Genomic DNA, 26,338 nt, shown 5'->3' with positions numbered 1-26,338 from the left:
TAGCAGAATTACACTCTATACATTTCAAATCTGATCAATGTAGTTTTCTACCATCCAGTGTCAAACATAAAGATATGAAATAATTTTGCAACAATTTTGAATCAAGTGAAAGAGCACAGTACCCAAAGATGTTCATTCGTCATACAACTCATTTATTTCTAATTAGTTATATCAGGGATTTGCAATGAAGACTATTTACCTTTTTCATAATTTAAACAATGGAGATTTTGAAACAGTTATTTCTATCAGGACTAAATTTGTTTCATATTCTTACTCACAAAGTAAATAAATATAGTTTATTTCCCTCTTTGCCTTCTTTAAAATCGGCTGCACTTAGAGCCTCAGTATTTCTAGTTAGCATGGTATATATTAAATGACATATAAAATTATACATTCTACAATAACTCAGGGAAAAAAAGTTTACTCCTTTTTAAGGCATTTAATTTTAAAAAACAGTGAAATTAAATAGCCAAGATAAGATAAAAAACAATTCAACAAACCAGTCCTAAATAGAACTAAAATTTCTGAAATAGGCAAGAAAAACATCAATAGTTTCTAAATTTGAAAAAAAATCCCTCTCAATAAACATCTAAGCATCTACCTATGCATCCAGGCAGCATCCAAACAAATATCTGTTTTCTTTAAAAAAAGAAATCTTAAAATTGAATGAATAGCATCAAATTTCAGAACAAAATTTAACATGCATCCCTGCCTTCCTTCATAAAATGACTAGCTAATTAATTATTGTTAATTATTATTTACCACCATTTCTTAAGGACTTAATGTTTATAAATCCGTAAATTAATGTTCATACAAGGAACATTGTTTTCTTTAAAATTATACAAAACAGATATTTTAACAATAAAATATGGGAAGGATGTGAAAGAAAATTTTCATTTCTATTATTTAGTTGTAAAGAATTGCAGTAGCTGATTAGGAAATGACATCTGACTAATGATTTATTAGTATAAGAATGATGTGTCCAGATAAGTACTATCTGTCAACAATACTGATTAACAATGATATTACATTTACATTCCTATAAGAAAAGCAACGTCAGTGTGTTGAAATATATAGCCTTGGCGCTTCAAGATTAAAATTCAAATTAAAGTGTCTAAGGCAGTGCTGTATCCAAAGTCAATTTTTGGAATAGTAATTTGATTAAACCAATGCACTTCCACCAGTATTTGAACAGAGGACTGGAAATATTTCAAATAAGCTATATCGGTACATTTCAAAGAGTTAGTTTGTAGAGGTTAAATATTCCAAGTCCAAGCCCAGGATCAAAAAGACTACTACTTTTTCAGGATCCTTTTATCATCCTTTTCACTTCTTTTGCCAAAAAGTGCATGTTCTTTCTTCTTGTGTTTACAAATATACAGTTATTTCCATTGAAATCTTTATTTTAGAGAGTTTGTATCTCTGACTTTCTTGCACTATTGATCTCCAGTTGCTGTTGATTATAGCATATATGCTCACTGACCCAGTTTGTACCAGCAATTTTAGCCTAAACCTCAAACATCATCTTTAACTAAGAAAAGTTCCAGCTTCTTTGTAATGAATGTTATCAGCCTTGAGTTTGAAGTGATTTATTTTCTGCTAACGAGTTACCTGTAAAAATAAGATATAAAAAAAGACAAAATCAAATTTAGATGAACAAAATAAGATTTATAATGGCACAAATCTATTTATGCACAAAAAAGCATTTTAACATGCAAATAGCCAATTATTAATAATGTGTATTCTAAAGCAAACAGATAAACCTGAAACTGAAACAGACACCAATAAGAAAAACAATTTCCTTAATTGTCAGGGGTCAAAGTATTTAGCTAGACAAAGGCCTGCTGAGATTATCCAGTATTTTTATTTGAGTATGCCCTCTTGTGTTGAAATCTGGTATTCTTCACAAAATCTATTATGAGCACATCTTTAATTTATATAATTTATAACCTATTATTTAAAAAGTGTCAAAAACACAAAATATTACTTAACAAATAATATAAATTTATAATTGTTAAAGAAAAACAATCTTAAGTATTAACAAAAGTTCTCATATATTTAATAATGTTATAACATTTCATAATTCTCAAACACTATTAGTTTCTAGTAAGAACATGAAACAATTCTAAAAAGAGAATAACTAAACAATTCAAAGGAAAAGTGAATATAACCAGAGGGGAGCTGTATTGAAGATCGATATCCCACACTGGATTTTGCCTGTCTCCTGGTCCCGCCCGGCGGCGCACCCCTACAGACGCCATTTTTTTTTTGCTTTGAACTATAACTTTTCCTGAACTTTGAAATGCCTCCAAAAAAGCCTCCACCCAAACCAGCTTCGCTCCATCTTCTGCTGTTTCAAGCCCGGTTCCCCGCAAATGCAATTAACTTCCTTTTTGCAACCAAAAGCTTCTGAGGGGGAACAGCCATCTCAAGACACGTTCCACCAAATTTTTCAGACACTCTTAAAGGGACAGGACGAAATAAAAAAGCAGCTGGCGGACTTAAAGGAAAAACTCAGACAGAATCAACAGCAGACTGTACAAAATAGTCAAAAAATAAATGCTTTGGAGGAGAATGCTATGGGGGTGGGAGAAGAGATGAAGGCTTTACAAAAAAAATATTGGGTTTGAGAGCTACATGGAAAAAATGGAATTTGAAAGGATGTCTTTTTTTCTTAGGTTTCAAAATATACCTGAAACAAAGGGTGAAGACTTAAGAGCGACTATGATAACAATGTTAGCAGATTATATTAAAAGAGATAGGCAACAGCTAGGGTGGGATATTGACCTGATATATAGAATTAATTCAGCATATGCCAGAATACACAATGTCCCAAGGGAGGTTCATGTTAAATTCTTCAGAAAAACCACAAGAGATGAGATTCTAGGAGTTCAAAGGGGGGAACCTTTAAGATATAAGGACAAAGAAATAACCATTTTGAAACAGATATCAAAAAGAATAAGAGATAAGAGGAAGAAATTCTTCTTTATAACTAAAAAGTTATATGAAAAAAATATCTGGTTCCGGTGGTTAATTCCAGAAGGCCTGTTGATTTTTTGGGAGGGGGCCAGAGTGAGAATTAACACAGTGGTGGAGGCAGAAGCCTTCATGGAAAAACATAAGGACCTCCTAGGTGAAACAAGAGACGGCACACAAGACACGAAGGGGGGAGGAGCCTTGGCTCAGCCAACAGACAGGGGAGAGGAGACAGTAATGAAACTTAGGTCACAGAAATGAATTAAAAACATATTGCAATTGCTAATATAATGAAATGTAGAAGTGATATAAAATATGGTTGAAGATGCTAAAGAATTGAGTAAAATAACTGCTAATATAAATGTAACAATGATATTTTGATATATATAAAACATGAAAGAGATGTAAGATTCGGGGGAAGTACCACCTTCCGTATGATGTAGCTGTCAAAAAAATTTTTCCCACATTTATGTACCCTTTTCCCCAAAATACTTGAAAAAAAACCAATAAAACTTTTGTTTAAAAAAAACAATTCAAAGGAAAAGTATTGTGGAGGATTGGGGTAATTTTAAAATGTGCTTTGTTAACTTTTATTTACGATGTTGGCTTGGATAAAACTCTATGAAGTCTCATTTTCAAATGAAGGAATACAAAGGAAACTATGGTTATTTTTCTATTGATTCTATTGGAATGATTATTTCCCCAATCATTTCCGTTTCTGACATTACTTTAACAGAAAACACTAAAAAAAAAACCATGATTCTCCGTTTATGATTTTATTATCTTTTCTGTTAAAGTAATGTCAGAAACTGAAATGATTGGGGAAATAATCATTCAAGAAAAAAAAATAACTATAGTTTCCTTTATATTCCTTCATTTGAAAATGAGACTTTGCTAGAGTTCACTTTTTATCCCAACCAACATCATAAATAAAATGGCCACTGAAAAAAGTATGCAAGTCTAAAGATTTTACAATAATTGGATGTTTCCATAAGCTTGTCTTCTATTTGAAAAATGAATAGAAAAGAAAAAAAATCTCTACCATATCAAAATGCCTTTAAGAACTATTGCTGTTTTGTCAGTGGACTCAATAAATAATCTTGTTACTTTTTGATACAAAACTTCATTAAACAATACTCTCCTTTCTCTGGAGGCTTGACCCACTGGATTGGCTATGGTAATAGTACATCAGGGGAAATCTCCAATTTGAGAGGTCACACTCCTTTATGATGAAACATTCCTTTGCCTTCAGCAAAAACCATCTGCATAAAGCTCTTTTATCAACTTGGAAGCATGGAAACACTGAGAGAATACTAAGAAGGTTGCTTTAGGAGTTTAGTCCTTTTTTAAATGCTCAAAAACCTCTCTTATACAAAAAAGAAAGCACTGATGGGGTAATGTTGCTATTTATGAAGGCAGGTAAGAAAAAAACCCACAGAACATACCAATGTAGGGTGTATAATTCCTTATTGACCCTCCTAGCTTCTTTTTGACCAGGTGGCCTCCAAATGTGCGGCTATACAAGTGCTGTCAGGAGAAGCTGGATTATTTGGAGGTAACAAGTAATCTACCTATTCTGCCTACCTATTCTGACCATTCCCAGCTCTGCAAGGTCTGAGGAAAGGCCCTTTCCAATAAAATTTGTTCCAATATTAGCTGGAAGGATGGCAATTACCCCAGGCAGCAGAATCTGGGGACAAAAATCAGAGCCTTCATGAACTCGTTGTTCATGATTTATGCTTCTCAAGTAGCGTTCTGCTTCAGTGATGGAAAAACACTCTCTCATCACCGGTGTTGACATAACATTAATCTTACTATCCAGTTGGAATTTGTACTGGGAAAAAAGGGACACCGTCTGCTAATGGTTAGACTAGGCTTATTTCCAAAACCTTCTGTTTGAGATCTTTAATCTGCAGGAACATATGGGCCAGGGCTTTCTGCACACAAAACATATAATGTGTCACAGGGCTATCATATCTATAGCATAAAGTAAAGTAGGAATAGCCTATATTAATATAAATATACTATATTTTATGCAAATAATGTTTCCTATATCTATGAGATTATCACATTTTAATACTTTTTCCTATCTTTTATCTGCAGGATTGATGGTTAATCAGAATTCCTAATCAGTTTTAAGAACCAAATAATATGCATTTGAGTCTCGAATGAGACTTTCATTAAATGGGACTTCCTATTTTTTATTATGAAATACTTACCTTTTGACCAACCCTTCTATTTCAAGTTATTCTAATAATACATATTAACAGCAGGGTTAATAGTAACATAGTGATATTTTAAAATGGGTCAAAATGCAATTATATACAATAGTCTCCTTTTACAAACTAAATGTTTTTATTCCTGTTTTTTATTTCTTAGAACAGCAGTCCCAAACCTTTGTGGGAGGAAGAGGGTAACCTGGCCACACAAGTGGCATGCTGATGTGCATGTGTGCCTCCCCCACAGCTCAACTTACATAAGTGATGAGCTGGCATATGTGGCTCAACTTGCACAATTTGAAACTGGAATTCAGAAGCAGGTTTTAGACCACTACAGAATAAACAGGCAGTGAACTTACAAAACAAGAAAATATCATATTATGGGAGATTAAATGATGGACTCTAAAGGACAGAAGGGATTGTTTTTGGTGACTAAATTAAAATATTGAAGCAAATATATGCCATCTAGATCCAGAAGCCTGTGAAGGATCAAAGACATGATAGAACAACATCCAGGTGGATTTGACAATGATTCCCTTCCAACTGATATACAGTATGTGAAGACAAATTATATCCAAAGAACAGCTACAACTGTATCACCCCAGTCTTTGAAAAATATAGACTGTGCAGACCCTGGGATAATAGATAATCTACTTTTGCAGTCCATGGAAGGCCATAGAAGACCTGGTGGATTACATCTCAGAGTTCTGAAGGAACTGGCAGATGTTATCTCAGAACCATTGTACCATAACTTTAAAAAACCATGGAGAACCGGGCAACTACCTGAGGATTGGAAAAGAACTGATGTGGTTCCCATCTTCAAAGAAAAGGGGGGGGGGGGACCAGTCCCAGGAAACTAGAGATCAATCAGCCTAACACTTTTCCCCCAAGAAACTGGAAGCTTCTGGGTGCCCTGATCTCATGGGACTTCAAGCACCCATTATCTGCAAAAGTGGATGGATACTTGAAGTTGCATGAGATCAGGGCAACCAAAAGCTTTGTCAGGGCAAAAAGTGAGCAATTTGCATATCCAATGGGGATCTTGCCTCAAAGCACCCCTTCAGCCTTCAAACACTTTTCATCCGGACGGAGACTGGAAGATTCTGGGGGACATGATCTCGAACAGCTTCAGGCACCCATCAACTTTTGCAGAGAATGTGTGCCTGAAGTCCCATGAGATCAGGACACCAGCTTCCAGTCTCCAGGGGAAAAGTGTTTGCAAGCCAACAAGAAGCTTGAAGCAATGCGATTTCCCTGTCCAAAAGCCTCCTGTCGCTATGCAAATATTTTTCCATGCCAAGACTGGAAGCCTTTAGAGGACACTCACTGAGGCTGCCCACCACTCCAGAAGTGGCAGGCAGCCTTGTTGAGTCAGAAAATCCAAATAGGCATACTTGTCCTGCTCTCCCTCTGCTCTCACCACTTGCTGAGAGCAGGCAAAGAAACAGGCTGGAGAGGAGCCAGCTCGCTAGATCTTCAAAAGGTAAGTGAGTCTCCACTAGGCCCCCATGATCTTCCCACCCTGAGATGCCACATGTGTTCTTAATGGCAAATTTGATTAGTTAATGAATGGGTGAAAGCAGGGAGTGATCGTGGTCAAGTTATGCAATTCACTCCTATGAATCCTCAAATTACAATGTAATTGGCAGGCTCCATTACATATATAACTCAAGGACTACCTGTATTCCAGTATTTGAGGGGCTGTCACAAAGAGGGGGGGTCAACTTATTTTCCAAAGCACCAGAAGGCAAGACAAGAAACAATGGGTGGAAACTACTCAAGGAGAGAAGCTAGAATTAAAGAGAAACTTCTTAATAGTGAGGACAATTAACCAGTGGAACAGCTTGCCTTCAGAAGATGTAGGTGTTTCGTCACTGGAGGTTTTTAAGAAGAGATTGGACAGTACTTGTCTGAAATGGTATAGGTCTCCTTCTTGAGCAGGGGGTTGGACTAGAAGACCTCCAAGGTCTGTTCCAGCTCTGTTCTGATTGATCCTGGTGGAAAAGAAACTAAGAGAAATGGAACACAACATGGGAATTTCCAAAGTTGAAGATATCAAAAGGGCAATTGAAAATAATTTCAAAGAGCATAAAAAATAGAGGACAGTAAAAGAAGCTAATGAGGTTACAGAAAATCTTACTGAAGATGTGTAGGTTTGCATAAGATATATAAGTAATGAAAAGAAGGCCATACTACAAATGAAGAGCACAGATGTCAAAAATGCAAAAACTGGGGATGAACTGAGATCTTGGCAAAAGATCTAAGAATAACAAAAATGATGTTTACTTTACTGTCATCACTGATCAGTGATGACAATAAAATGGGAACAGGAAAAAGAAAAAGCAGAGTTACTCGACTCCTAGTTTAATTCAATATTCCTCAACAACAACAAAAGTATGCACTTCACAATGAAACTGTGACAAACAAGATGACGTCACAAGATTAATGCTTGAAATTGACAGAAACATGCTCAGGAATTACTTCTTTACTTTGAATGAATTACTTCTTTACTTTGAATGAATGAACAGGTTATGTAGACAGTAAACACAGGGTCAATCAAAATGGACTCAAATGTCTATACACCAATGCACAGAGTATGAGGAATAAACAGGGCGAATTAGAAATTCAAGTAAAAGAGGGCAGATACAATATTATTGCCATTACAGAAACTTGGTGGGATGAAACCGACAAATGGAACATACAGCTAGAAGGATTTAAATTATTTAAAAGAAATAGACCAAATAAAAGAGGAGGTGGAGTTGCACTATATATAAGAAATAACTACATCTCTACAGAAATAGAACACAACAATGATGAGAACTATCTTGAATGCATTTGGGTCAATATTAAAGGTTGTGGGGGAAATGACACTGCCATAGGTCTATACTACAGGCCACCCAACCAAGCAGAGGAAGTAGATGAACTTTTTGCTAATCAGCTAACTAAGGTATGTAGGAAGCACACCACAATAGTAATGGGAGATTTTAACTACCCTGACATCAACTGGGAAACAAACTCTGCACCAAGTGGAAGATCCAACAGGTTCTTAAGAAACCTAGCAGACAACTTTGTTTTCCAAAAAGTAGAGAAGGAAACAAGGGGATCAGCCATATTGGACTTAATCCTCACTAACAGAGAGGAAATGATAGAAGGTGTTGAAGCCATAGGAACCCTGGGGGCAAGTGACCATGCAATATTGGAATTCAACATTATCCAAACACAAGTAGTAGAACAAAGCCAAACTAGAGTCTTGGAATTTAAGAAAGCTAATTTCAATAAACTTAGAGAGAGCTTGGGAAAAATTCCATGGATGAGAATCCTCAAGGGGAAAACAACTCAAGAAGCTTGGGAAATTTTGAAAAATGAGATTACAAAAGCCCAGTCTAGCACAATACCAAATGAAGAAGAAAAATATCAGCTCCCAAAAGAAACCAGCATGGCTGCATAAAGAGCTATCTGACAAACTGAAAGACAAAAAAGGTAAGTATAAAAAGTGGAAGGAGGGGGACATAACTAAGGCAGAATATCAGCAAACAGCCCGAGCATGTAAAGATGAAGTGAGGAAAGCTAAGGCTCACAATGAAGAAAGGCTTGCCACAAAAGTAAAAATTAACAAAAAAAGCTTCTTCCAACATGTTAAAAACAAGAAAAAAGTTAAGGAAACAATTGGTCCATTGCTAGGAGAAAGTGGCAAGAAGGTGACAAGCAACAGGGAGAAAGCAGAACTATTTAACTCATGTTTTGCATCTGTCTTTACACAAAGAGATAAAACAGTCCAACCTGTCAAAAGCAGCACCACAAAAATCAGATTAGGAACACAAATTGAAATAGGGAAGAAAATGGTAAGTGAGCACCTGTCTACCCTAGATGAGTTCAAATCACCAGGACCGGATGGATTACACCCCAGGGTTCTGAAGGAACTAGCAGACGAGATCTCAGAACCACTGAATTATATCTTTCAGAGATCCTGGAACACCGGGGAACTACCAGAGGACTGGAAAAGAGCTGATGTGGTTCCCATCTTCAAAAAAGGGAAAAAAATAGATCCAGGAAACTACAGACCTATCAGCCTGACCTCAATACCAGGAAAGATTCTGGAAAAAATAATCAAGCAACGAATTTGCGAACACCTAGAAGCAAACAAAGTAATAGCCAAAAGTCAACATGGATTTGTCAAAAACAGATCATGCCAGACTAATCTTATTGCATTCTTTGATAATGTGACAAAATTAGTGGACCAGAAGAATGCCGTTGATATAGTTTACTTGGACTTCAGTAAGGCTTTTGATAAGGTAGACCATAACCTACTACTAGATAAAGTAGAAGAATGTGGGTTAGACAGCATCACCACCAGATGGATTCGTAACTGGCTGACCAACCAGTCCTCAATGGAACTGCATCTACATGGAGGGAAGTATGCAGTGGAGTACCCCAAGGCTCTGTTTTAGGCCCAGTACTCTTCAACATCTTCATCAATGATTTGGATGAGAGAATAAATGGGGAACTCATCAAATTTGCAGATGACACCAAGCTGGCAGGAATAGCTAACACTCCAGAAGATAGGCTTAAGATACAGAAGGATCTTGACAAACTTGAACATTGGGCACTATCTAATAAAATGAAATTCAATGGTGAAAAGAGTAAGGTTCTACATTTAGGCAACAAAAACTGAATGCACAGGTACAGTATAGGTGGTACCGTGCTCAATAGTAGTAACTGTGAGAGAGATCTTGGAGTTCTAGTGGACAACCATTTAAATATGAGCCAGCAGTGTGCAGCAGCTGCCAAAAAAGCCAACACAGTTCTAGGCTGCATCAACAGAGGGATAGAATCAAGATCACGTGAAGTGTTAATACCACTTTATAATGCCTTAGTAAGGCCACACTTGGAATACTGCATTCAGTTCTGGTCGCCACGATGTAAAAAAGATGTGGAGACTCTAGAAAGAGTGCAGAGAAGAGCAACAAAGATGATTAGGGGACTGGAGACTAAAACATATGAAGAACGGTTGCAGGAACTAGGTATGTCTAGCTTAAGAGAAAGAAGGACTAGGGGAGACATGATAGCAGTGTTCCAATATCTCAGGGGTTGCCACAAAGAAGAGGGAGTCAAGCTATTCTCCAAGGCACCTGAGGACACAACAAGAAGCAATGGGTGGAAACTAATCAAGGAGAGAAGCAACTTAGAATTGAGGAGAAACTTCCTGACAGTTAGAACAATTAATCAGTGGAACAGCTTGCCTCCAGAAGTTGTGAATGCCCCAACATTGGAAGTCGTTGGATAGCCATTTGTCTGGAACGGTATAGGGTTTCCTGCCTAGGCAGGGGGTTGGACTAGAAGACCTCCAAGGTCCCTTCCAACTCTACTATTGTATTGTATTGTATTGTATTGTATTGTATTGTATTGTATTGTATTGTATTGTATTGTATTGTATTATAATTTGAATTCAGGGTCAGATAAAGGGAATTGTCAAGTAGTGTATGAACTGGCTGATGGTCTGGCTTATATATCATCCTAGAGCAGTGATGGCAAACCTTTTCGGCACTGAGTGCCGAAAGGGGAGAGCGTGCACACACACACATTCATTGGGGCCGCAACCCAGAAGAAGAGCTGCCCAGGAAGCATGCGCGTGCCAGAAATTCTGGTTCCCGGCACACGCATGCGTGCTGATCAGCTAATCTTCCAGTTACTGCCGTGCATGCATGCCTGATGATCAGCTGGCTGGCGTGCATGCTCAAGCTGGAAAACGGAACACCAGCTCTTCCAGTTTCTGTCACTGCCACACACACAAAGGTCAGCTGATCGTTGCACATGCATGTGCATTAGAAACCCAGAAGAGGAATGGGCAATGCCACGCATGCCAGGCCACATGGCTCCGCATGCCACTTCGAGCATACGTGCCATAGGTTCGCCATCATGGTCCTAAAGCATACCCAGAAAATGATGAAGTACCAAATAACTTTATTTTAAAAAGAAAGGGGACTGTTTGAGATATTTTAATTTGGATTTATTTATTGAACACGGGATTATAGCCAAGGGTCAAATTGGCCCTCTCAACTATTTGATGGTTTGCAAGAAAATTCAAAAATGTATCATTATCCTTCAATTCAGTTCGGAATGACTAGTGGACTTGCTCCAAAGATATATTAGTAACCAAAGAAAAATTCTAACGTCACAATTCATTTAATGTTAATTAACACCTGATCAATTACAATTGACAATTAATCAATTGCTATTTGACTGCCCGTTCTACGCATTCATAAATATGACATCTATAGAGATGATAAATTCATGCTGAAATGAATGCAATGTATTTGAGTTCGTTGTTATTATCATTATCACTATTCTTGTTGTGGGGAACTTCTAAAGATTTTCTATTGGTAGCGTTCCTGTTGTTCCCTCTTTTTTTCCTGTACATTTTACACTTTTAAATGACACTCTTATTCTGAGTAACAGAGTAAATGAAATAGGCCATCTTTGTCATATTCTGAAACATAAGCCCTAATATAAGAGCAGGATATATTACCCACTATTGTTAATGACATCTATTCAATTACACATTAAGATAAAATAAACAGTCTGAATGTAGCAAATTAATTTCATAAAAATTCAATTCAATTTTAGCTAATATCCCTCCATGTTATTTCCAGGAAGGGTTTTATTTTTGGATTGTGTCCTAGATTTTCAACAGAGCAGCTGGAAGGTACGTGTATATTACAATTTCCTTATTTTCTTAATAGAAAAAGAGAATTTGACAGCAGTACTGAGCTGAACTTAAAAATCCTTGGAGAACACTAACATTCTAAAAGTGCTCTAATCAGTTCCAATCAACTTTAAATTAATTATTAATATATCTGAAAATTAACATTTGCCTTTTGTTGAGCAGCACAGATTGAAAAGGATGTAACTCCTAAAATATTTATATGAATTAACTTTGACATACTTCATAATATATTGCTTTTTTTAAATAGTGTATTTTCTTTGACATACTTTATATTATAAATACAAAGAATTAGATGCTTTCATTTTCTGTGTGCTCAATGTGCAGTTATGGTATAATTACTCTGCTGTTTCAAGATTTTTTAATTTAAATTTGTGAATAGCTGTCATGAGTCAAGTAGACTGCATATGAACTCATTAGTTAACACAACAATGTATAATTAAATCTAAAATGTTACACCTCAGCTAAAGTTGGACAAATGCTTGTTCAGACTGCATTGCATCATTTATACTAAAAGTAACTCAGAAAGACTGAAAGAGAAATGTATTGCTTAACCAGTGTAGTACAGTGTCTCCTTCTAAAGCAGGAATAAGCTGGAGATACAGTAATAAACTTGTGTGTCTGAAGTGGATTGATAAAAGTTTTATAGAAAGAATGGAAATACATATATGAATTTTAAACATAGCATGTTAGAATTGGGAACAATGATATTCCCAAAGTATAGTTTTCTCTACAAGATTATAATTCACAGTGTGGATCTTGTTACAAAGTAAATTCCCATATGGAAAGTAGTAGTAAGATAATGTGGCAAAGAATAGGAAGAGAGAGAAAGCAGATCACTATTCAATCTTAATGTTCCTACACTTCTATCAAATATTATATCAACAAATATTTGCTTTATTCTAATTGAAGACAATTACGTTTGATCTTATTTACTATCATATTTATGTAGTTATCCTTGATTTTGAGAATTCTGTCTGAACCAATTTTCTTAATAACTACAAGAACTGTGTCACATTATAATTATAAGTTTTGTGGGAGTGGCTTGGTGGTCATGTAACTGGGTGGGAGTGGCTTGGCAGTCATGTGACCGGGTGGGCATGGCCAACTTGGAAAATGTGGTGAAACTCACTTAACGACGCTCTTGCTTAGCAACCAAAATTTTGGGCTCAATTGTGCTCATAAGTTCTCTTTCTTTTTCTTTCTTTCTTTCTTTCTTCCTTTCTTTCTCTTTCCTTCTCTCTCTCTCTCTCTCTCTCTCTCTCTCTCTCTCTCTTTTTCTCTTTCTTTCTCTCTCAAGCTTCATTATAATTAGAAATAGAGTGAGAAAAAATAGTTGTCTAAGCCAAACATTATTATCTTAATTTATTTTAGAGGAAAAACACAGTGTAAGAAGAACCAGTTCAATACTTTTTGATAATAACTATATAGCAAATCCTCAGATGACAAGACCACCAAGACAAGTACCAGCTCAGCTGAATATGTTCATTCTGCTAATCAATGTCTTTTACCAGACTGGAATTTGTTTCAGTTCATAATAAAGTAGTTCTTCTTTCTTGCGCATAAACTATTGTATACCGAAAATGGAATTCTTTCACCAATACTTCCTGTTTTTAATCTAATTACTAAATCTCTTGTTTTATTTCATACATTGTTTCTTCCTGAAAAACTTGTGTATGTTTTCTCTAATCTATCTCACTCATTTTTAGAAACTCATGGAACTTCCTAAAATTTGTGGCATCTTTGCAGGTGATTTCTTCCCTTCTGCCTTCTAATCTTTCTTGTATGAATCCAATTCTACCATATCATAACATACTTCCTGAAGATAAGAAAGTATAAATCAGATTAATAACGATAAGGAAAATTAGACAAAAATCTAGTGCATTTTGAATTTTGAAGACAAAAACTATAGCCATTAAAATTAGATTTTAATTTTAAAAGAAAGCATTTTATTTACTAATGAATTTTATTTTGGGGCTTTAAGAAATACTTATATTAAGTATAAGTTAACATAAATATTTTACCAAATATGCTTTTTTTATTCCAGATGTTACCAATACTTGCAACCGATAATCCATTTAACCAATTGCAGATGGATATTTCTAAGTTTAAATGGCAAGGGAAAAAACAAAGAATTAGATATAAGCTACTGAAAGATGCTAAGGAAAGAGAGGGTTTGGGTCTACTAGATTGTATTTTGATGCATGCTGTCTGGCTTGGTTAAAAGAATGGGTGAACCTCCAGAAAACGAGGTTACTTTAATTACAGGGCCATGAATTAAGGTTTTGAATGGCATGCTATCTATGTTTTGATAAAATTAAAGTTAAGTTCACTTCTCATCCAAGAAGCTTCTTCAGCTCTGAATGGATGGTGGGGAATGGAAGGATTTATATTCCTTGCAAGCAGCTGGTCATTTGCATTCTTTTAGCAGATCATTAAGGTCACCTGGAAGTTTATCTGTGTCATCAGGGTCACCTGAGTGGTGCAAATTGGTGTGGAGCTTTCTTGGAACTGCTGAAAGGACTGTGTTGTAGATTGGAGATAGATAATGTCGTATCCTTCCCCCTCTATTGAGAGAGGGCTATTTAATTTTAACATAGATGCAACCACATTGCTCGGAAAAGCTCAGGAGGATCTTCAGCTAACATAACATACATGCACACTTCAAACCAAGTATACACTAGGGCAGAAGCTTGTCCACCCCAAGGATAGCACCCCCAGACAAAACTGAGCAACTTGGTGTGATGCTGTGAGCCATGTGCAGATTTGTACATTGGAGGAACAAAACAACCACTACATAGGAGAACAAACACATCAGGGCTAGATTCAGCAGTCCATCTGCATTTAAAAGACACAGGCTACTCTTTTGAAGATAACAAAGATAACAAAGTCCACATTTTGAACAGAGAGGAGCACTGGTTTGAAAGAGGGGTTAAAGAGGCAATCTATGTCAAAATTGAATGGCCATCTCTCAAAAGAAGGGGAGGGATATGACATTATCTATCTTCAGTTTACAACACAGTCCTTTCAGTAGTTCCAACACCACACCAATTTGCACCATTCGGTGACCCTGACCGTAACGATCTGCTAAAATAATAATAATAATAATAATATATTTATTTCTTAGCCGCGCCCTCTCCCGAAGGACTCGGGGCGGCGTACAACAAAACATTCGAAATAAATATGCAAACAAAACAAACATATAACAAGGTACACTAAAACATACATACATATATATAAGGAGGAGATCGATTAATAAAAACAATTAAAATACTGTATTTAAAACCCCTAGAAATTAAATGTAATTAAAATACCCAGTTAAAAACCCGTCAGGAGCGATATGGTTAAATCAAAGTTGAGCCAGGCCAGCTGCTTGGAATAGGTGGGTCTTAAGCTTAATACGGAAGGAGCGGAGGTCAGAGGTATTCCTAATATCCGGAGGGAGGTCATTCCACAGGGCTGGGCCCGCCACAGAGAAGGCTCTACTCCTAGGCGCCGCCCCACGACATTGTCTAGCGGACGGCACCTGGAGGAGCCCCTCTCTGTGCGAGCGAATTGGTCGCAGGGATGTATGGGGCAGAATACGATCCCGCAAGTAACTAGGTCCTAAGCCATGGAGCGCTTTAAAGATAGTTATCAAAACCTTGAAACGCACCCGATAGGCCACAGGAAGCCAGTGCAGCTCGCGCAGGAGCGGTGTCACGTGGGAGTACCTAGTACTCCCCATAATTACCCGCGCGGCTGCGTTCTGGACCAACTGCAGCCTCCGGGTGCATTTCAAGGGAAGCCCCATGTAGAGAGCGTTACAGTAGTCCAAGCGAGACGTCACCAGCGCATGAGTGACTGTGCGCAAGGCATCCCGGTCCAGTAGGGGGCGCAATTGGCGCACCAGGTGAACCTGGTGGAACGCCCCCCTTGCCACGGCTGTCACATGGTCATCCATGGACAGCCGGGCATCTAGGAGGACGCCCAAATTGCGCGCCCGCTCCACGGGGGCAAGATGGATGCCCCCAATGGCCAATGATGGAATTAATTGGCTGAACCGGGGGGCTGGTACCCACAGCCACTCCGTCTTGGAAGGGTTGAGCTTGAGTCGGTTGTCATCCATCCAGATCCGTACGGCTTCCACACACCGGGACATCACTTCGATGGCCTCGTTGGGGTGGTTCGGGGTGGAAAAGTACAGCTGAGTATCATCAGCGTACAGATGGTATCCCACCCCGAAACCACGGATGAGAGGGGGGTTGCACAAGCACCTGTTCCGCCCCCAGCCTCACCAAGCCCTTGGGCAGCTCTCCCAGGGCACCGCCGCCACCCCATGCCGCCGCCACGCTCCAAGCATAACTCCCAAACTCAGCTGCCGAGTCTTCCGGCATTGGCTGCTCTAGGAGTGCTCTCTATGGTGGGCCGGCTGCTGGAAGACTCTCTGTCCGGAAGACTCTCTGTCCGGCAGCTGGCCCACCATAGAGAGTACTCCTAGAGCAGCAGATGCTGGAAGACTTGGCAGCCAAATTTTGGAATTTGGAGTTTGGAAGCGGTGGTGGTGGTGGTGGCGGTGCCCTGAGAGAGCTGCACAAGGGCTTGGTGAGGCTGGGGGCGGAACAGGCACTCGAGCAACCCCCCCTCTCCAGCCGGGCAGAGCTCCATGCACTGACCTAGGCTATATCCCGAATGTGCCAATCCACGGGAGCTGGGGGGTGGGCAGAGCGCCATGTGGCTTGGCACCTTGGTGACACCCCCTAGGTCAGTGAATGACGCTCTGCCCAGCTGGAGAGGGGATTTGCCGGGCAGCTGCTCCTGAGTGTGGTTACCTCATGGTTGCTTCACCCCTGAGGTTGTGCCCGGCTCTTCGGGAGTCTGCTCGCAAGGGAGCAGCTGCCCAGCAACCCCAAAAGAATAAGCCTCTAATAATAAGCCCAAGGCCATATTTTGTGGGGCAAAAGAAAATAAGCCCAATTACTTTGCTGTGTATGTACTAGTAGCAAATAGGATCCTCGTATAACAAAAACCTTTGAGGGAGATCAGCAGGAATAGCCCCTTTATTTATTTGTCTATTCTTGTCTACTCTTTTATTTACAACTCAGTTTATAGTGGCATAATTAAATTTTATATTATCTCTTGATTTTATTATCATTTTTAGTTGTGTTGTAAACAGAAGAGTCTGATAGGATACAAATACTGGAAATAATGAAATAAAATCAGCAAAATATAAAGAAACATGATGCCTATATTGATCACATCTTATTTAAATCAATTTAGGATATTAAAATGTGTTTTTTTCATAAAGTAAAACAAATTATTCACCTCATTATCTATCAATGAAAGTAAAAGAAAGCTTTTCAGTTGAGATACAGACTTATTGAAAGTTTAAAGACTGGCATATTTCTTTTTGGAAACTGATCATTTACTCATATCCTGAAATTTGTTCTGTAATTATCCTAATGTTGGAGTGGAAGCTAAAGCAGAAATGAATATACAGCATATGCAATGGTTCAAAGACTGAAAGTACCACCTCCATCCATTCAAGAGTCAATGAGAAAAGAAAATTCTCTTATTTTTAATCAGGATCTGCTGAGAGTTATTCTAGTGATGAGGCAGCAGACAGGTAGATAGTTAGGAACATAATCTTAAATGGGGAAAAAGGAGCCTAGGAGAAATAATTGCCAGGAAACAGGAGGTGGGGTTGGTATGGAATAAATCATTGTATTTTCTCAAAATAAACTATAGATCTGTACTAAACCTGTAAAACACAAGTACATTCACCAAAGTCAGAACATACAGTCACAATATAAAGAAATCCCAAGAAGCAATGTACACCATAACTCTATATACATTGCAGACACATACTTATGTACTACATCTTGATACACATTTTTACCACGTTAAATATAACATCCTATAAATTGTAAAAAGTGTTGTTTAAACATTGATATACATATTTATATGTTCTATATGTAGAAGAGTACATCTTCATTTAAGAAAGTTCCATAAAAGGCTTATAGCAATTATACTAAATTGCAAATAAACTTATTAATAGCACAATATAGACAGCAATATTTTCTAAGGGTACAACCTATACATCTGCAACATCTGTTTGATAGCAGATACATTGAGTAGGCAATGGGAGCTGCACAATGTTATATTTAAAGTGACACCTCAGGTAACCTCAGAATGCTTTTCCTTATCAGAAATGTAACATTTTCAATGATTTACATTTTTTTATTATACAGCATTTCGTTTTTTTGCGACAGAGGGTATTTCTGAAGCAACACCTCAATTATAAAATGGTCTCTCAAAGGTGGAATGGTGGCATTTAAATGGGAAATGAAAACCATTTTATCTCCCTGATTTTATAATGTAACATAATTAAAGGTTTTCAACTTGAATTTTAGTTAATTTATGACATTTCATTTGTTTTTGTTCTGCTATTTAAACTGCTTTTGGTCTCCTCATTAGTGGTGTAAAGCAGTTTAATAAATACTTTCATGAAAGTATAGATAAAATATGTTTAAGAAACAATCTCATAGCTTAAATTTTACTACAACTACCTGAATTTGTACACACCTGCTGTTCTTTGATAATAAACCAAGGCTGGAGCATCTTTCAGATGTTTTGACTCTCTCCTCATCAACGCATCTTCTAACCCTTCCTGAGAATCCGACCAAGACTAGGATTCATCACAACTATTGCTCCAAACGTGGAGACAGAACATTTTGTGTGTGTGGAATATCAAAAATTGTCATCAGGCACTGCAGAAATCTCTTTGTTCTTGAATGGTTTTACACGTTGGCCTAAGAAACAAACACATGTCAAGTACTAGGATGAGTTGTATGAAACAAAACTGGGATTAATGGCAGAACATTTCTGGAAAAGAAAAAATACATTGGGTCTTTTAAGTGTTTTAAACAAATACCATGTTTTCCTACTAAAACCAAATGACAAAAATATTACTCTTCAAATTCAATATATTAATATAATTATGTTACAGATCAACAAAAGTGTTTAAAGTCAAATATATCATTCATTAAATTGATAAAGAGATACCCAAGATATAATGAGTATACAGAAAAGCTACTAAAAACTTTCCATTGGAAATTAAAAACAAATCAATAAATGGATAAATTTAAAAAAAAACACTGATTTTGAATAAAGGTAATTTATTATTACAGTCAGATATCCAATTCAGTAATTCAGAAAACATTCAGTTTGCTTCAGACAACAGTCTAGAAATCCGAAATCCTACTGTGTTACATCGAAAATAAGTCCTAGCCTGATTTTGGGGGTGGGCCTAATATATGCCTTGGTGTTATGTACTAAACTTCCCTGCCATAGACTTGCATTGCTGACTCCTGATTGGCTAAGACGCAGCAGCCTGCCGGTGGGAGAATCCAGCTACCTGATTGGTTAAACGCCTGACAGCTCGAGTATAAAAGAGCTGTCAGCTGTCTTTTGCTGCTGTTTGCCGGTTCAAGGTTTGCCGTACTTATGAGCTGTTAGTCACTGTTAATAAAGGTTCTGTTAGCTTCAACCTGCCTTGCCTCAGTCCCTGTCTGCCTCGTTCTCCCTATAGAGCACTTACCCCAAAAATAAGCTCTAGTGAAAGGGGTGGGCATGGCCAGCACAGGAGGTACCATTGCCTTCTGTTCTGACCTAGGCTTCTGGAGAAAGTATAAATCACAACCCTCCTTTATTTATACAGCTGTAAATTATGGTAATTAACAGTCCGCAAGGCTTCACAAACATCTGTGAAGGTTCCGACAGATGTCTGCTCGAGTTGCCAGAGTCTTTCAGGGGAATGTTGATAAACACCCACCTTATGCTGCCAGAGACCTAATTGCCAAATGCAAAGTGAGGCCAAACTTAGCACAGAGTCAAAGATAACTTTTTAAAGCTTGAACTAACCAGATGAACTAATATTTTCCTGCAAAAGGTCACGTCCCATTCGCTCCTCTTTTATGTCTTATGGGAGGGGCCAATCATCTCCAAGTCTTATTCGCAAGTTGACCCTGTTTTCTTAATTGTTCTTGCATGCGCACTCTGGGAACAGGCTCCAGTTGTTGTTTTGCCTCTCTGATGTCAGACTCCGGAGACTCTGGAGGCAGCAAATAACTATCAGATGGCCTTGGTCCCCTCTCTGTTTCTGACGCAGAGCCCTCATCCGAGTCTTCCTCAGACTCCAGTACTGGCCCATGTTCCTCCCCAACCTCCTCACTGCCTGAATCTGCTGCCAGCTCTGCTGGGCGCTGGCGGGCTGCAACACCTTCCCTGGTCACATCATGGCTCCTGGGGCCCTTAACCATGGCACGTAGATCAGCTGATCTAACAAAGGCCAGGAGTTCTGTCTCTCTGGGTGGCTGGAGATATTTCCAGAGTACCCTTGCTAACCCCAGCCCTGAACATGCGACTAGGCATCCTTGAAGCAAAGGGCCCCTATGTTCCACATCTCACCTTGTAGCTATGGAATAGGCAGCAAGCACTGTTTGTGCTCTGTCAGGCCTGGAGCTTGGGTGTTGCTTAGGCTGCTGCTATGATGAAGCTGAAAGCCATGCAGCCCGTCGGAATTGGCTCCCCCCTGCCTCTACCTGGCTGCTGCTGCTTGAGAAAAGGACAGGCAATTGTGGAAGATTGTGGGAAGTGCATGTTTACGATAGAAACAAAGCCCAGCCTGTCCCTTTCAAGCGATCAAATGTCTGTGGGTGTGAGAGAGAGAATGAGAGAGGGAAAGAGAAATGACGGAGGGGAGTAACAAGAATTGGAGGCAACACTGTTTGAAAAGGTTTCCTCTCCATTGTTTCTCTTCTCCACTCTACCGCCCGCCCATTGCACCTGGGTCTGCCAGGCACCATCTGCCCCAAACCAAGCAGCAGGGAGGATTCGGGACAGTGCCCGCCGTCCTGGCAAAGGCAAAGCTGAAGCAGGCAAGGGCCATGTTGGGTTCCTCCAATGGCTTCCCCACACCCACCCCACTCAAGGGCAGCCCATATATGAGATGTGAGTATGAATTGAGTTTGACATTTCACCTTCCTGCCTTTTGAGATCTTTTGGCTGCATTCAAGGAAAGCAGCAAAAGCAGCAGAAGCCTTTCTTTCTCTCCCCATGAGTCTTTTGTCAGATTCCTCACACCGCTGCCGCAGCCTGTTGAAGCAGGACCCTGCAAGGCTTGTTGTGGCATTTTGTGCGTGAACAGCAGCACCATTGCGAGCTTCATCATAACAGTGCAGCTGGCATCCTGCTGCTTGTGGCTGCACCTGTATGTTGAACCTTGCGGCAGTGCCACTGCTCATGCATGCAACGGCACAATAAGTCTTGCAGCATCCTGTCCAAGAGGCTGCAGCGGCGCAATGAGTCTCACAAAGGATCATTTCTGGCAGAGTTTGGGAGAGAGAAAGAAAGAATTCTGCTGACCCTGGTCTTTCTTTCTCTCCTCCAAACTCCACCAGAAATGAGCCTTTGTGAGACTCTTTGCACTGCCGCTGCAGCCTCTTGCAAGGCTTGTTGTGGCATTGCATCCATGAATGGCAGCATCACAGTGAGCTTCATCACACTGAACCTTGAACCTCGTGCTGTGAGGCTTGTTGTGCTGTTGCATGTGCAAGTGATGGCACCACCAAGAGGTTCAACATACCAGCACAGCCATGAGTGGGAAGACACCAGCTGCATCAGTATGATGAAGCTCACAGCGGTGCTGCCGTTCACATATGCAATGCCACAACATGCCTTGCAGGGTCCTGCTCCAAGAAGGCGGTGGTAGCGCGATGAGTCTCACAAAGACTCATTTCTGGTGGAGTTTGGGGATAGAAAGAAAGACTTCTGCTGTTTTCGTTGCATGCTGCCAAAAGTTCGCAAAAGGCATAACCTTGATCCGTACTCACACTTCATGTATGGGTCGCCCCTGAGTGGGGTGGGGGTGAGGAGGCCATTGGAGGAGCCCCAGGGATCTCCACCTGCTTCAGTTTCACCTTTGCCAGGGCAGCAGACACTGTCATTTCTCTTTTTCTCTCTCTCTCTCTCTCTCTCTCTCTCTCTCTCTCTCTCTCTCTCTCTCTCACACACACACACACACACACACACACACACACACACAGAGAGACATTTAATCGCTTGAAAGGGACAGGCTGGGCTTTCTGCCTCATCACAGCAGCAGCCTAAGCAACACCCAAGCTCCAGGCCTGGCAGAGCGCAAACCGTGCTCAACGCCTGCTCCATAGCCACAATATGAGCTGTGGAACAGAGGGGCCCTAGGCTGCAAGTTTTCCTGATGGCTGAGGCTAGCAAGAGTGCACTGGAAATATCTTCAGACACACGGACAGAACTCCTGGCCCTCACTGGAACAGCTGATCTGCAGGCCACGTTTAATGGTCCCAGCAGCCATGAGGTGACCGCGCTCGCCACCTTCTGCACCTCAAAAAAAATAAAACTTCCTCAAAAATAAGCCCAAGTACTTATTTTCAAGCCTTAGTTTCAAGGGGAAACACAATATGTTTATGATCATTATTAACACATTACTAATATTATGGTGTTAAGCTTTCGGTCAGAATGGTTGTGGTCTACTTTTTTTTTACTCTCATGGTTCATCAGCAGCTGTGGCTGGCATCATCCGAAACAAAGTAAGTTACATTGAGATGTACCTTTCAGCACTCGCAACAAATATATGGTACTTTATTATTTGAATTTAAAAAATCATGACTTCTCTAAAGAAAAGCCTATCTGCCCTATCTGCAAACAGTAGCCTTTTCACATTTGAAATATGATTCTTATTTTTTTTAAAATGTCACCTGAAAAAATTAGCAATCACAGACACCTCTTCTAAGCTTACATGTCTTGCCAAATTTAACCGAAAGAGGAATAAATATTTTCCAACTGATTTCTGACACTACACTCTTTCTGTGATACCTTGCAGGGAAGTTTCATGTCTGTTTTTACTAATGATCTCTTTTTACCAAGCATTCCCTGATCTACCAAGAAATATAATTCTTATTCTTATTTGCATCATGGCATTATACCTGAATGGTATAGTGCAAGATGCAGTGTTGAATCACTGTCCTTTTTTAGGGCAATTAATCACAAGGAGGATGGAGAAAAGATGAATCCTCCCTAATAATATCTTGTGCATATAATTCCAATTAATTCAGGCAGAGCACTTGACTCATGCTCCAAATATCAGGTGAAGGATTTGTCCTCTATCACTGAGTCATTACTTTCTTTTGCTACCCTGGGGTGGTATAATTGTTGTGCTTAAGTAATACAAGATATCCATGCATAATATACAAGCAAAATAATAGACTCAAGCTCTATTGAGCAGCTGAATTTACACAAGCTCCATCTGGCCAAATTTTTATCATCCAATGATAGAACAGATAGGGATCCATTTCACTCATTAGAGCTACTATTCCCTGGTTCCATGTTTAACTGTTGGGCCTATCAAAATTTCAATTTTTGTTTTTTGGGGGGCGACAGAGGGGGAAATAAACAAAGAGAACTTTTTACACTCCTTCTATTCTACAACAGTATTTTTCTTATTTCTTAGCACCTTACAAGACAGAAATGTTCCCTTTTGCTGTTTAAGTCTTTTTTACAATACAGGTAGTCCTCGAAGTATGACCACAATTGCATCCAAAATGTATGTTGCTAAGTGAAACTTTTGTTAAGTGAATTTTGTACCATTCGACGACTTGTCTTGCCACGGTTGTTAACTGAATCACTGCAATTGTTAAGTTAGTAACATGATAGTTTAGTGAATCTGGATTTCCCATTGACTTTGCTTATCAGAAAGTCACAAAAATGATCACATGACCCCAGGACATTGCATATTTGTCATAAATATAAACCAGTTGCCAAGCATCTGAATTTTGATCATGTGATCATGGGGATGCTGCAATGGTTGTGTAAAAAATGGTGATAGGTCACTTTTTTCAGTGCCATTGTAACTTTAAACAGTCACTAAATGAACTCTTGTAAATCAAGGACTACCTGTAGAGACATGTATTACACATGCAATGAAGTGGTCCATTATAAAATCCCAACTCTTATCCTGAAATTTAAAATCCTGCCTTTACCACAAGAATAATGAGAAAGAATTAAAGGAGATACTTGAGATACTGCCTCTGCCTGCTACTTCCAACATTTGCTATAGACATACTACCGTCTCTTTCAAGGCAATGACTAGCACATACTCCTTCTTATCAGAGAGCTTTTCTGGAATGACACTTAGTTCCCACAGCTGTGCTCAATTGCAACAGAATTTGCTTCTGTTTGCTTTTCAAAAATATTCCTCTTGGAAATAAATATCAGCTACTGAGGGTGAGGAACCTATAACTATGAGAATTACATACAATGCTCTATTGTTACAGTTATAGTTTTATATCACTTCATATCAAAATATTGGAGTTGTAATGGTTGTTCCAAAATACTATTTAAATGCAGAGGTTTACACAATTAACAACCAATTTATTTTTAATGACAATAGATTGGATAAGAGTGAACAGTGTCAGTGTCATCTCTAACAGGTACCACATGTTGCACTAATATGATTGTGCTGTCTGAAATACAAATGAATTCACACCCAATACCCACTAAGTAAAAAGATTGCAGTGAAATCAAACACTGCAAATTATACGAAATTATATGATTTATTTACACAAATGGTTAAGAACAGGTTCACAGAACTGAAAATTGGATTTAAAATAAAACAGCCTGTAGAATGAGAGGAAAAATGAGCAAGGAGAATAACAGGTAGGTAAGTAATGCACTCCTTCCTTTGTCTACATATGAATGAAACTTGTCCTTTGAAACTGCTCCCAAAGAGAAAGTAAAGAAAAGTGGATTGTTTGCTGCACTCTCTCAAAGGGAAGCTGGGACCTCTCGGTATGTGGCTCTTCTGAGCTTTGATTATTGGAATTACTTTTTGGACTATCTCTCTATTGGAATTGTGGGTTTCCCTGCTTTTATTTGCCTTTTGAGGCCACCTCCGCTGTGGAATCCCCGGACACCATTTTCCCTGGAAAGGATTTGCATCTCTGAACCTAATTAATGGCTGCAAGAAAACCACCGACTGGCAAGGCGCACTCGGCTCCGTCATCTGCTGCCCCCAGCCCCACAACGCAACAGTCTAAGTTCACCTCATTGTTGCAGAAAGGAGGGGCTGGAGAGGACACAAAGGAACTATCTGTTATGGAAATGTTTAAAGAACTTATGAAGGGGCAGAATGAAATGAGGAAAGAAATGGCAGAGGTTAAAGAAGAGCTCAGAGACGTTAAAGAACATATTGCTGGGAATAAGCAGAGAATTATGGTGTTGGAGGAGAGAGCGGCGGAGATGGGGGAGGAGCTTAAAACAACACGCAAGGGAAACGCAGATGTAGAAAATGTTCTGACAAAAATAGAATTTGAAAGAATGTCCTTTTTTCTTAGATTCCAGATTCCTCCTGCCAGAGGAAGAAAACAAAGATCTTAAAGAGATTATGAGCACAATTTTAGCAGATTATATTAAGGGAGATAAGAAACAATTATGGTGGGATATGGATCTAGCATATAGGATAAACTCAGCATATGCCAGAAGTCACAACGTTCCCAGAGAGGTACATGTTAAATTTGTCAGGAGATCCACAAGGGATGAGGTGCTTGCGACCCAAAGGGAGAGACCATTGAAATACAAAGAGGAACAGGTCACCATTCTTAAACAGATCCCAAAAAAAAATAAGAGAGAGAAGGAGGAAATAATCAAAAAGATTATACAACATGGGGGTCTGGTTTAAGTGGCTGTTACCAGAGGGGATGATGGTCTTCTGGGAGGGAAATAGGATCAGAATTAATACAATTCAAGAGGCGGAAGCCTTTATTAAAAAGAATCTTTCACCCCCAGAGAAGGAATTTAGTGGGAGTAGGGAAAAGGACAGCAAGACACAAGATAAGAGGGGGGGGGGGCGTTGAGGCTCCTCCAGGGGGCAGGGAAGAAGAAGCAATATTGAAAAGGCTTAGATCACAAAAATGAATGTATTTGGAATAATTGTAATTGTTGATACTACAAAAAGTAACAAAGAAAAAATAGTAGAGCACATGTTTGATAATATTGGTTAAATTTGTTCTGATGCTTTCTTTTATATCTTATTTTTAAGATTGTTAAATCTGTGAGTTTCTTGGGGGGATTCTCGCCACCAGTGTGGAAGCTGCAAAAAAATTTCTGTACACCCTTTTACCCTTCCCTATATATTTTAAAACCAATAAAAAAAAGTAAAATTAAATCTACAACTAAGTTCCAAAGAGATACAGCACAGAGCATTGCAACAATACATGAAACTTTTAGAAGTAGAATGAGAGACTAAATTAAGGATTGGATGAAAAGATAAAAAATCTGAAGATACACCTGCGGCAAACATATGAAAGATTTCCCAAAGTAATATAATTATATTGCTTGCCTTTCCATG

At 38.9% G+C, this 26,338-nt stretch overlaps 1 protein-coding gene across 7 annotated transcripts in view; it reads right to left on the bottom strand.

Moving 5' to 3' along the window:
* Positions 1 to 1,474: 1,474 nt before the first annotated feature.
* TAFA2 (TAFA chemokine like family member 2) overlaps positions 1,475 to 26,338 on the bottom strand; it is a 260,303-nt gene continuing 235,439 nt past the window's right edge. For 4 of the 7 annotated variants that reach the window (XM_081956695.1, XM_081956696.1, XM_081956691.1 and 1 more), the window contains exons 5-6: positions 18,481 to 18,707; positions 1,475 to 1,611 (exon numbers count right to left, since the gene is read on the bottom strand). In XM_081956695.1, coding sequence (XP_081812821.1) covers positions 18,696 to 18,707 — 12 coding nt within the window. In that variant the 3' untranslated portion in view covers positions 1,475 to 1,611; positions 18,481 to 18,695. Of the gene's footprint in view, positions 1,612 to 7,085; positions 7,205 to 18,464; positions 18,708 to 26,338 lie in introns of those variants that run through there. The other 3 variants (XM_081956692.1, XM_081956693.1, XM_081956694.1) reach the window with 3 other exon arrangements.

This window comes from Natrix helvetica, assembly GCF_964273705.1.
Source record: "Natrix helvetica genome assembly, chromosome: 6".
Taxonomy (NCBI): Eukaryota; Metazoa; Chordata; class Lepidosauria; order Squamata; family Natricidae; genus Natrix; species Natrix helvetica.
Note: the sequence above shows the minus strand (reverse complement) of the source record. Positions and strands in the feature narration are given on the sequence as shown.